This window comes from Nymphalis io, chromosome 20, assembly GCF_905147045.1.
Source record: "Nymphalis io chromosome 20, ilAglIoxx1.1, whole genome shotgun sequence".
NCBI lineage: Eukaryota > Metazoa > Arthropoda > Insecta > Lepidoptera > Nymphalidae > Nymphalis > Nymphalis io.
In genome coordinates, this window is record NC_065907.1 from 5,820,385 (window position 1) to 5,832,305 (window position 11,921).

At 29.2% G+C, this 11,921-nt stretch overlaps 3 protein-coding genes across 5 annotated transcripts; 2 read left to right on the forward strand and 1 right to left on the reverse strand.

Moving 5' to 3' along the window:
- The first annotated feature begins 229 nt into the window (after positions 1 to 229).
- On the forward strand, positions 230 to 2,980 carry LOC126776356 (uncharacterized). The gene is made up of 5 exons (XM_050498817.1): positions 230 to 403; positions 474 to 659; positions 753 to 1,523; positions 1,602 to 1,833; positions 1,901 to 2,980. Exons 1-5 carry the CDS (start codon positions 293 to 295, stop codon positions 1,999 to 2,001), a joined length of 1,401 nt encoding a protein of 466 aa, XP_050354774.1. The 5' UTR covers positions 230 to 292; the 3' UTR covers positions 2,002 to 2,980.
- Positions 2,970 to 6,197, reverse strand: LOC126776373 (abasic site processing protein HMCES). 3 transcript variants are annotated; one of them, XM_050498848.1, is made up of 5 exons: positions 5,664 to 6,185; positions 4,641 to 4,881; positions 4,365 to 4,565; positions 3,408 to 3,620; positions 2,970 to 3,235 (listed from the first exon to the last, which is right to left on the reverse strand). In XM_050498848.1, the coding sequence occupies exons 1-5, from the start codon at positions 5,867 to 5,869 to the stop codon at positions 2,978 to 2,980; spliced, it is 1,119 nt and encodes a 372-aa protein (XP_050354805.1). In that variant the 5' UTR covers positions 5,870 to 6,185; the 3' UTR covers positions 2,970 to 2,977. The 3 variants fall into 3 exon arrangements, with proteins under 3 accessions (XP_050354805.1, XP_050354806.1, XP_050354807.1); XM_050498849.1 differs by lacking the exon at positions 5,664 to 6,185 and adding an exon at positions 5,451 to 5,640; XM_050498850.1 differs by lacking the exon at positions 4,365 to 4,565 and having other exon boundaries at positions 5,664 to 6,197.
- Positions 6,198 to 7,577: 1,380 nt separating this feature from the next.
- Positions 7,578 to 11,908, forward strand: LOC126776375 (uncharacterized). Its single transcript, XM_050498851.1, has 4 exons — positions 7,578 to 8,089; positions 8,316 to 8,713; positions 9,022 to 9,112; positions 11,110 to 11,908. The coding sequence occupies exons 1-4, from the start codon at positions 7,841 to 7,843 to the stop codon at positions 11,464 to 11,466; spliced, it is 1,095 nt and encodes a 364-aa protein (XP_050354808.1). The 5' UTR covers positions 7,578 to 7,840; the 3' UTR covers positions 11,467 to 11,908.
- Positions 11,909 to 11,921: the final 13 nt, after the last annotated feature.

The following is an 11,921-nucleotide window of genomic DNA, read 5'->3' on the forward strand; positions in this document are numbered from 1 at the left end:
CTAAGTTATCCAAATTCGCCTGTTTTATTTCGTCGAGCCAGTTATTCCCGTACATGGTATATTAAATCGTATATTAAAAAATAAACTTATTTGAAAATTAATTTAAATTTTATAATATTTACAAAATGAGAATTTTGTAAATCATAAATAAAGGTACTAAAGCTGTATGGTGTAATACGCTCGAAGATTCTAAGAGGAAAGATATAACAAAGAAAAATTGACAGTGACAGCCGGTGTTTTCTTGTTGTTTATTTATTTAAGAAAAACAATCACTTTTGTTTGAATCGAGGACATGGAAGATTGGGAGTCAGACAGTATTGTAGAGCAATGGATACGAGAAAATGATGACACATTCATGTCGTTACCGCCTATTGAATCTAGCCCTCATATTCTCATATCTAAAGTAAGTTTTTATTGTACAAATAATTTTTAAAAGTATTATAGCGGTAATTTTCTTATTATGTATTTAATAGGTTCGTAAACATTATATGGAATATCTTATAAAGTTACTCTCTGTGAACTATGAACGTAATCAAAAATTGCAAAATAAAGATGTGTATCTACCCAGTGCTATTTGGAGATGCGCTAAAATGATTGAAATGTCTGCCGCCCAAGCTTCGATGGTTGTCCAACTTTATAGAAAAAGTATTACAAGCGTTGTAAGTTGTTAATAACATAATGTTTTGTATTGACTTTCAATATTGAGATTACTCATTAAATCAATAGATTAATTTCTTTATTATTTCAACAAGGTAAAAGATTTAAAAAAGAATACGAATGATGGATTACTATATAAAATGTTAAATGATTTTCTTCATCAAGCACCTGAAAATGAAAAAAAAACACAGGCTACTCTTGGCACAACAAAAGAATGTAATTGCAAATGTTCATGTAATCAAAGAAAAATAAAAAAAACGTTATATTCACAGAAAAGTGTGTATGGTATTAAAAATAAATGTATTCCTATTAAAAATCAAATCCATAATATGTCTATAAGTTTTGATCAAAACTTTATATCAACTCCTAATAATTCAATACCACAAATTAATTCAGAAACATTTATGAATATAAAAAGTGATACATCTCTACCAAAAGTAAGTGAAAAAATTACCATGGAAATGCAAAATTCAGATGAATTAATGCAACAACTTGAAAAACTCTTCCAAGAGGATCCAAATGATGATGATTTATTTGATGGGCCTTTTTGTGAAGCAAATAATTCAAAGGTCACTGAAAAAAGTAAACTTATGTTCCATACAGAAAGTATGTCAGGAAATATATCAATTTCACAAGAGGCAGATCTAGAAAGCAAGGAACCACAAAAAAAGGGCTTGGATGAACGGCTGGCATTATTAAGTGGAGTGTTGGTAAATAATATTCACGACCCCTCTCAAGATCATAGAATTAATCAAAGTAAAAAAAGTCGAACAAGTAAATGGTTATGTGAAGAATATTTCCAGAAGGTCAAACTTTTTGAATTACTTGATCAAATTAGAGATTGCGACCGAAATAAACTTATGCGGGTATGATAAATTACTTTTCTAATTTTTGCAGCTTAGAATATTTTTAAATCAAAGAATGTATTTTGCTCTTTCTTTTAGATTAAAGAAATGCTAATAGAACTCTTTGGTGAAGACAGTGATGATGAAGGTGTAGTATCACCATTAGAAGAAAATACAGATTTTGTTGTCAGTTGTAAAGAGAGAATAGCTCCTTGGGTTGTTCAAATATTAACACCATATTATGTCAAGGGTAGGATCAGAGGAAAAACATTATTTAAATCTCTGGCTAAGCATTTAATAAGGCTCATATACCAGTGTAGTAAATATCCATGTAAGTATTCTTCTATTTTTTCTCAATAATTATATTTCATACATTTTACCTGAATGTTTTGTTTCAGATGAATATGAAGTACAAAGTTTTGTTAATGACTTTCTTAATAGCCATAAGATGATCAGATGTGAAGCTGACTTTAAACAATTTAAAATAGAAAATGTTTAATTTTCCACGCATAGATGCCTTATAAAACCGTTACACAAGATGCAGTATTATATGTTATTATAGCATTAATTTTTCAAATTAATTATAAGTACACACAATATGTAAGTAATAATGTGACAGACTTTTTTAAAGCATAGATAGAAGTGAAATATTTATTAGCAAAAAAATCTTATGATAGCATATAAATGTAATTACGAAACAGTTATTAGTCATCTATGTTCATTTTATGATAACAGTGGTGGATTTCCTAACAGGCTGGAGCCTCCGAAGCATGAGCTAGGGTGGCTATTTTAGGTAACAATATTTTCTGTTTATTATTTTTGAAGCTAGGTATTCAAAAAAATTCTGTAAGACTGATTTCTGAAATCATGCAAAAAGAAGTTGTCAAAATTGATGGATGACTATTTATTCTTTCTTTTAATTCTACGTTTGAGATATAGAAATATTTGTGCAATTTGAATAAATTGCTCAATGATAAAAAAAAAATTTGCACTCAGGCACTGATAATTCTGGAGGTAAGGAAGGCAAAAATAATGAAGCCTATGCTTGGAAAATTTGTAATTTCACCACTGTAATAAAAAATATATTTCACAAGCAATATTATCATGTGCCGTCATTATTGCATAACCAATAGTTTGTAATCAACTGGTTTCTCAATATAAATAATTACAGTGCCACATGAATGTGGAATATCCATACATACAAATTAAGATTCATTAATTTATAGTAGAGGTCTCCATACTGTGGTCCACAAGCACCAACCATGATCAAACAAATAAACATAAGTTTAAAACTAGGTTGTACTATTATAGAAAGATATATTTGGTCGTTGGTAAAGTAAAATATGGCATTTAAGCTAAATGGTATGGAAACACTTGATCTAACACCATAAGTGTCTATAATATTGAAATTATTAAATTAGTGTTGGTAAAAAGTATGTGTGCAATTTTGACAAATAAATAAAACAGTTTTGCTATTATGATTTTATTTTTTTACATTCCTCGTTAATTATATTGTCTTCATCATTATATTTTCGCTTCTCAGTCTTAGTGAAAAATGAAGTCAATGTTTTTTGTTTACTTTTTTTTTCAGTTGTTACTCTTTTATTACAGTTTGATGATTTATATCTGGAATTATTGACTTCTTTAGATACTTGATGCCAGGACAATATTTTGACAGATCTTAGATATGAAAGGGCCAGTTCCGAATTGACACTATGAATATCAAGCCATGCCTGTAAAATAACATATATTTTTTATAATTGAATTGATTTGTTATCGTAAATTATTGTTTGACATATAGTAAAAGTCCCAAAACATATAACAAAGGTGCAGTTTTCACAATAAATAGTAATTTAGTATTACAGTACATTATATATATGATTTTCAGCATAATGTGATCCTTACGTCTATCTGTTCTTGGGAGTCTAAAATAGCTGGCATTCTGTGATGAAGCCAATTCAATGTGTCATTTGACTCCATAGTTATAACAGAATATGAGTAGACTATTGTTCCTTCATGTTGCCATGCATGGTATAACCCAGCCATGTGTAATAGTTTAATTCCTTTCCAACCATCTGTCTCATTAAATTCATTGTTCCATGTTTCTGGATCATCCACCTGTTTTTTTATAAACAATAATAGAATATATATTCTTTACAGTAAGTAACAACCTGTGAATGTCCCACTGCTGGGCTAAGGCCTCCTCTCCCTTTTTGAGGAGAATGTTTGGAGCTTATTCCACCACGCTGCTCCAATGCGGGTTGGTGGAATACACATGTGACAGAATTTCAGTGAAATTCGACACATGCAGGTTTCCCCACGATGTTTTCCTTCACCGTCAAGCACGAGATGAATTATAATAACAAATTAAGCACATGAAAATTCAGTGGTGCTTGCCCGGGTTTGATCTCACGATCATCAGTTAAGATTCACGCGTTCTTACCACTGGGCCATAATCATTAAAGAAAAGCAAAAATAGGACATCATTAAATACTAAAGAATATGATAAACAACAAAATTATCTAATGTTGGAAAAAATTAGGTCAGAAATATAATAAAACAAGGGTATTCAAATATTTTTATTGCATCATTTAATTTAAGCAATTAATAATAAGGTGCAGTTTGTTATAAATAAATTATTAAATTTGTATTTTTTTTATTAATTATATAATTGTAAAGGAACTAATTGGTAAAGATTATTATTAAATAACCAAGCTAATTATAAGTGTGGAGAATATGCACAGCTGTGCCTCAAGCATTTATATTCCTTGAAGAACATAATACTTCAAATTTTTTAAATTACTTATATTAATATGTGCAATGCACAACATCAAATGAAATTTAAATAGTATGTTTTTTTACCTGGATATTGTCTCCTTGAGGTGCATATATGTAATATGGTTGCTTTATTTTGAACTTGATGGTTGTTTGCCATTCGTAAAAGCCTTCTACTACAATAACACATCTGCCTCCATTTATCAATATTGGATTGAACAACTTAGAACTTTTGATATTCTCAATGCGGCAATTGTTTGTGCTTAAATTATGGTTTTTATAATCACCCTAGTTGATTAAATTTTGTCTCAACTCATTAAATGTTAAATTAATATAATAAACAAACATGTTTAAAATGCTTACTTTGTGCCATGGAGGAATTATTCCCCACATCATTGGCTTGAGAACTCTACTTGTTTTAGATATACCCTCATTTCTATTGCCTGCAATTAGTACAGGCGTTACATCACTTGGAGCAATATTATAAGAGGGAAGATACTCTTTTCCGTCATTATGTTCATGCAGCCAATCAGGCTTAATATAGGTATTTCCATTCTTCTGTTTGTAACTACATGCACAACGAACTTGCTCCTTATTTAGAGATCTAGTATTATAATTTATTTATTTATTTATTATTATATCAACACCAACAAGAAGTACACTAATAAATACAATTGAGTCTTTAAACATGACATTATACAAATCAAGTGTCTCTTAAATTATAGGTGTTGCAAATTATATCAACATTTCAAGTTAACAAAAAATAATAATTTTAAAAATCAAAATATTTATAACAAATAGAAAAGACATTAACAATTAAACTATTATAAAACCATCACTTGATTGGTATAAAATGAGTAAAATATAAATATCGGAGAACATTTAATTTTTTTGAATATTAATTATTTGTTTAAAAGCAAACAAAATTAAGAGGTACTTTAATACATAAAGAAAAAGATGTTAAAAACATAAATTTATACATTATTATTGAGGAAAAAAAAAGATATTTTTTTACGAAACTGATTCAAATTGTCATTAAAAATATCAATTTTAAGAGCTTCGTTTGACACTTTTTTATTGTTAATCATATTATATATATATAGATAAATTGAATATTAAGGCATCAGTGTATTATATAATTCAAACTACTTTTTATGAGACGAGAATACTCACAATCCTGTTCGACCACACATTATTAAAATTTTTAATATCTCCAATATTTTAAGCTATTTAGATTTAGCCAATAATTGATTCATTAAAACATTATGAAAGTATTTTCAAACAAATTAATTATAGTATTAATTTCTTAGCTTTAGTTTGTAATTTTTACTTAAAGTTTACAGTTTAAATCGATTCCGAGTATATTTTTTGACAGTTAAAATTTACCTTGGCCCAGTGCTGCCAACTCTGAAAAGCCCTATAGCCCTAGCACGTAGACAGAGAAACAAATAGACCAAAGGGCCGTGAAACCGCGATTGAGACCGAGATAGTTTGTCAAAGTGTACGTATAATGTTGCCATAGTAACTACAATTTGCATGATATAAGGTTTGGTTCTTGGTTTTTTCACTAGGTAAAAATCGTTTTCTACCATAAAAATAAGCAAAAATTGAACAATAAACACAACGAACGCACCAACTGTCAATTTGTTTTGCTACTTGAGTAGCGAAAAAAACACCAAAACTGGTTACGCGATAAGGGACAAAACATTTGATAATTTTATCTCTGTCTAAACCATTTGTAACGTAATTTTCGTTCTCTTTCTTGTGTAAGTGAGAAGGAAATCGTCATTGCGTCTATTAGTTTCTCTGTCTACGCTCTAGCACCATCTCGAAATCCCCCCGTTCACCCTGACCAAATGAATTGGAAAATAATGAATTAAAATAAATGGGTGCTCCAATTCGAAAAATGGCTAAGTTCATTTTTTCTTTTTTGAACAGTGAAAAAAATAAGCACAATTTGTTTTTTAAAAGAAAGCACATGGCTTTTAAAAATTAAAATACCATCAAGTTACAATAAAATGTTTTGGTATAAAAAACAAAACCTACAAAGCTATTTTAACACCTACAATTGAAAAAATAAAGTTTTGGACTTATACTCAATCAAGTGGATTTCTTTCCGTTTTTTATGGACTAAGAAATTTAACAAAAGGAGATAACTTCTATAACTTATTCTTAAAATCAAATTAATAGAAAAATCACAACACAATCACAATTTTAAGTTTTCTCGCAAACACCTTTTTTTATTAGATCAATAATAATATTTTACTGACAATTTGTTATTCTAAATTCCTTCATATATTCCGACATATTGACTTATTTTTGTTTTTTATTTATATTCTTTTTATTATCTTTTGTATTATTAGTATTATTTCTTTAAGATTACACTGCATTTATATTGTTGTGTATAATTTTCAAAATTTACAAATCATTAATTTATTGCCTCTATTTGCTTTCTTGTTTACTTATCTTTATATTTACAGCGACAGTCATTTATTTATATGTATGGTCTTGTAACTTTTTTTTCTAGATATATTTTTTCCCACTTCCTTTTTTTACTTTCGTCTTGCAAATTTTATTTTCCTTCTTTTAAAAAAAATAATTTTATATTATCATGTTTAAAAAAGAAAAGCAAGTACTGCGTGCAGCAGTAAACTTAAAATAAGCCCGATTAAATTGAACTATAGGCTATTCCAATCACAGCAGAAATAAGCCCAAATCATAGACAGAGAAACTAATACGAAGATACGCTTCGTTATATGTAAATATGTTATTTTAATTTATTCGTTATCCTATTTATAATTTCCTAACGACAATATTATTTAACATTCTTTATGAATTTATAATATATTAGATTCCGTGTCAAGAGGTTAACATAGAAATATATGTGGCAACCATTCTTTATTAATAATTTAATTGTGTGTTTTAGATTTCAACATCGGAGGAGAATGCTAATCGAGTACCATATAAAGATGCTGAAGTACTATTGATAACGGAAACAAAAACAAACAATGCAACGGTTTTTGGGTGTTGTTGGAAGACAAAAAAATATTTTAATGAAAAAAATATATAATAAATATTAAAAAGTAAAATTTAATAACCTTATTTTGTTTAACTAAATCCTGAAAATTATTTATCTCCCAAACAGGGAATGCAGTTACTATGGCAACATTATACGTACATTTTGACAAACTATCTCTGTCTCAATCGCGGTTTCATGGCCCCTTGGTCTATTTGTTTCTCTGTCTACGGTTTCGAACAAATGCATATTGTTATTAAAATACCTATTTTACAGTCCTTTAAACGAAAACAACTTTCGTTATCTGTTAAAATTAACATCTGACAGATTAAAAATGGGAATGTGTTTATTGACGATCAGCAATTGACGTTATACCTGGAACCAGTTGAGTCCTTCAATTAATTTTTTTGACGAAAGGCGTAGAGTAAATTGTGGACATAAATAAATATAAATAAAGATTACATTAATTATTTATGCAGCAATATCATAATTGCTTTAGCAAAATGGAGAAAATTATTTAGTTTGGTTGAAAAAAAATAGAATAAGCATGTGGAAATATGTAACTCGTCGATTCAGGGATACCTTTGAGAGAAGCGCTAATCACTTTGATAAACGAAGTTCTGCGGTAATCAATCCACCAAATAATAATTTAACTGAAGACAAAAATAAAAATTCACCTTGTTGTTTTTTTATTTCCAAAAAATGTTGGAATTCTTTTCAAAGTGAAAATGATACTAACAGCAACAGATGGAACTTCGAACAATTAAACCGTACTTGGATTGGTGCCATTACATGGGTAATTTCAGTTGCTTATTTTTAGCCATGACAGTTTACCTATATATATAGTTTATTACCTAAACGAAATTGTAGTTGTATTATAGTGGAAGCTCTTTCTTTCCCCGATTTAATCAACTTCATTTTCAAAAGTTAAGCAAAAAACTAACTATTTAAAAGAATTAAATAGGCTATTGAAGATTTATTAATAATGTATAAGTATTTTTACTGTATTTTTATGTTTTCAGAGCAGTGCACTTGTGTTTGGGTGGTACACAAGTCAGCTTATTCACCTCAAATTTAAGAAACAGTCTAATGATAAGACACAAAGCATACCCAGAAATAATGGCATCTTAGAATTATCGCCAATTTTTAATACTTTTTCCAAAAAAACTCTTAATCCACTAGATTTAACAGTTCAATTAAATAAATCTGTTGATCCCATACAACCTACAGTTCATTTTATATCAAATGAACACATTGAACAAAATGATAAAGGTAGAAGCAGTAGCAGTGGAAGCAATATTACTGGAACTTTAGAGACATCTGATAATGACTTAGGAGAAGTCCTAAATTCTATTGAAAACAGACTTGGTTTAGCAGCTATTGAAAATGGACAACCACAAGACGGATTAAACTTGCTCCGGTAAATGAACTTGATTTTTATCGATAAGAAGATAATGCTTAAGCAACTTCAAGAATATTTTTTTTTCACTTTTGTTTGCACCAGCTTTACTTAAAAATTAACAAATTCAATTATACTTTCTTTAATTTTGGTTTATTTATATTTAATCTTTTAGAGGAAGTTAAAGTTTATAAATTAATTAGAAGCTAATTTTAAGGCATAAACATAAGTCTATATATTAAAATGGTAATTGATTAAGGTTTATGATTTAGAAAAAAAGGAATTATAGTTACTCATAATTGTAGTTAAAATAATTTTTTGTATTATAGATCAGCTGCAAATCGAAACCATGCACCTGCTATATATAATCTAGCTCTTTGTTATGAACTGGGTTTGGGTGTGGATGTCAATGAGAAGATAGTAAGTAAACAAATTATATTAAATTTTTATTAAACGATTCCAAGAGAATATTTATGATATTTATGCAAATTGATATAATATGACCTAAGACCTCAGTTCAATCAGTTGATACCCAGGGTTCACGAGGAGATTTTTAGAACACAACAATTCTGTATCCAACTGTCTCAAACACTAAATTATTGATTAGAATATTAAAGGACTGTTGAGACTTGGTAAACTAAAAATCATTAAGAAGTAAATTATGATTATGCAAAACAGATGTGAAAGATTTTAGCAATAAAACACCATCCCTAGGATAAACTACTTAGTTAGTACTTTTCAGGATTTAGGAAAAACCCACTTCCAAAATTCACTCGCTTTTTTACTAAATTACAAGTCAGATTGTAACAGAATCATACAGATTACATAGAAAGTGATGCATATCCAAGACAAGACTGCTATTGAGAGTAAAAATAATGTGCATTTAAGCACAGAACACAAAGATTACAATGAGGGTCTAGGTATTGAATTAACTGGCTTAGAGGTTCAAGATCATGTAAATATGCTCAAATTAGCTGGCATAACATTAAGGAAGCATATCATTTGCAACTTCAAATATCCTTTTTGAATGAAACTAACAAATACTCAAGTATACACTGTAGTGTATTTTATGTTAGAGGTGTACCTCTAACAGAAAAGCACATTGACCAATTTATTTTATCACATGATATGTCAGTGCTTATATATAAGAGCTACAAAACCATAATAATAGTATGCGATTTAAATATTGATGTTTAACGAAATAATGAAGATAGGAAATTGATCAAATAATTAACTTTCTAAGGAAGCAATGTAGACTAAACCAAAGCAAATAATGTTTCAATCATAATAATACATGTCACCTCAAACTGTCTAGTAAGTGATCATTTCACACTTTCATGGTTATACATGGTTTTCTGCATCCAGTATGACTTCTTCAGATTATCAAAACCGATGACATGAAGAAGTTAGTGGGATCAGACCAGCCAGACATCTTTCAACAACCAGTCTTTCGATATACATACGTGACTAGCCTAGATCCAATTCAGTCAGCTAATTTCACTGTCTGTCACTGATTTTTCTCTGGTAAATCCAGACTACATTTTTATCCTTTATTGTATTTCGCCGACGTAACGTAAATCGTAACAGCCTGTGAACGTCCCACTGCTGGGCTAAGCCCTTCTCTCCCTTTTTGAGGAGAAGGTTTAGAGATTATTCCACCACGTTGCTCCAATGCGGGTTGGCGGAATACATATGTGGCAGAATTTCAGTGAAATTAGACACATGCAGGTTTCCTCACAATGTTTTCCTTCATCGTAAAGCACGAGATGAATTATAATTACAAATTAAGCACATGAAAATTCAGTTGTGCTTGCCCGGGTTTGAACCCACGATCATCGGTTAAGATTCACGCATACTTACCACTAGGCCATCTCGGCATTTCGCCGTAAAGGATATTTAATCAAAATTTTATTTATATTAACGAAAAGCTACACCCAAATTAGCACTTATTTTAATATAAAAAAGCAGTGAAAGATAGTTTAATATAAGAAAGAAGTGAAAACTTGAAACTGTTAAATATATTTGTCCAATTTCCACATCCCTTTTTATTCATCAAAATACACAGTATGTCTCAAACTTGGTACAAAATATTAATACAGCTTAATTTAAATAAATAATAGTTAATATACACTTATATTATTTCTGTAAGTATTTATGTAATTTCAATAATTATTATCCTCATTAATTTCCTTAAATTATTTATATCTTCAATGATTTCATTATATTAACATTAGCATGTCGGTGACGCGAAGACACGAGTCTGTCCCCTACGATAAACCAGTGCAACGCGCCTAAAGAGGTTTTCACTTTAAAAAAATTGTTGTATTAAAGATAAATGTTATACCGTATACCTACTCGCATAAAATTGTTTTGCATTAAGTTAAAACAGTCTGATTTTTAAATATTACTCATTACAGGCAATGGAATATTACCGATCTGCAGCTGCCTTACAACATCCGGGTGCTCTTTATAATCTTGGGATATACTATGGACAAGGGCGCGGTGGTCTTTCTCGTGATGACGTAACAGCCATAAGGTTGTTACGACTTGCAGCAGTACAAGGCCAGCAGGATGCCATAACAGCGTTGAAGTCTTTAAAAGAAGACTCTTCCGACATCGATATATCACCTGAAAATAATTTAAGCTCTTGGAGCAAGCAGTTTTCACAACTTACAAAACATTCAAATATTATTCCAACCCATTCTGCCCTATTTGTTGAGAATGTAGATCTTTTGCAGAAAAACAACTACATCTATGAACCGATTGTTTACTAATTTTTTTTTTATATTCATTAATTTAATTGGTGGTAGTTATTCTTTTGCTTAACATTTTCTTTATGTTTATGTTTTTGCATTAAATGTAATGTTACTGAAACTAAAGCAAGTCATTGTTAACTGGATTACTTTTACATTGAATATTTTTGATTTAATAAAAAAATTGTGTTAATTTAATGAAAATTAATGTTTGGGTTGTCATTAGCTAGCTATGAGTTTGTTAAACATACTAAAATCTCTAATATAAGCTTTAAGTTAGTCGAAAATTACTCGAGATTTAATTTCACCTATATTTTTCAAAATTGTATTTATACGAGACTTCATTTTAACGACGAATTATCAAATGAAAACAAAATGTGAAAAAAAAATTACAAATCTAATTTGTTTTTATGACAGTGGTGCAAGATTCGAATTAAAGATTATCAATTTAGTTTTACCATGATTAGAGTTTTATT

Excerpts from the sequence above, each read along its gene's own strand:
- LOC126776356 (XM_050498817.1), top strand. The coding sequence starts at position 293 with ATGGAAGATTGGGAGTCAGACAGTATTGTAGAGCAATGGATACGAGAA. Across the intron at positions 404-473 it reads CTCATATTCTCATATCTAAA|GTTCGTAAACATTATATGGA; the intron begins GTAAGTTTTTAT and ends TGTATTTAATAG. Across the intron at positions 1,834-1,900 it reads CCAGTGTAGTAAATATCCAT|ATGAATATGAAGTACAAAGT; the intron begins GTAAGTATTCTT and ends GTTTTGTTTCAG.
- LOC126776373 (XM_050498848.1), bottom strand. The coding sequence starts at position 5,869 with ATGGTAGAAAACGATTTTTACCTAGTGAAAAAACCAAGAACCAAACCT. Across the intron at positions 3,621-4,364 it reads CTCAAGGAGACAATATCCAG|GTGGATGATCCAGAAACATG; the intron begins GTAAAAAAACAT and ends ATAAAAAAACAG. Across the intron at positions 3,236-3,407 it reads ACTCCCAAGAACAGATAGAC|GCATGGCTTGATATTCATAG; the intron begins GTAAGGATCACA and ends GTTATTTTACAG.
- LOC126776375 (XM_050498851.1), top strand. The coding sequence starts at position 7,841 with ATGTGGAAATATGTAACTCGTCGATTCAGGGATACCTTTGAGAGAAGC. Across the intron at positions 8,090-8,315 it reads GGATTGGTGCCATTACATGG|AGCAGTGCACTTGTGTTTGG; the intron begins GTAATTTCAGTT and ends TTATGTTTTCAG. Across the intron at positions 8,714-9,021 it reads GACGGATTAAACTTGCTCCG|ATCAGCTGCAAATCGAAACC; the intron begins GTAAATGAACTT and ends TTTGTATTATAG.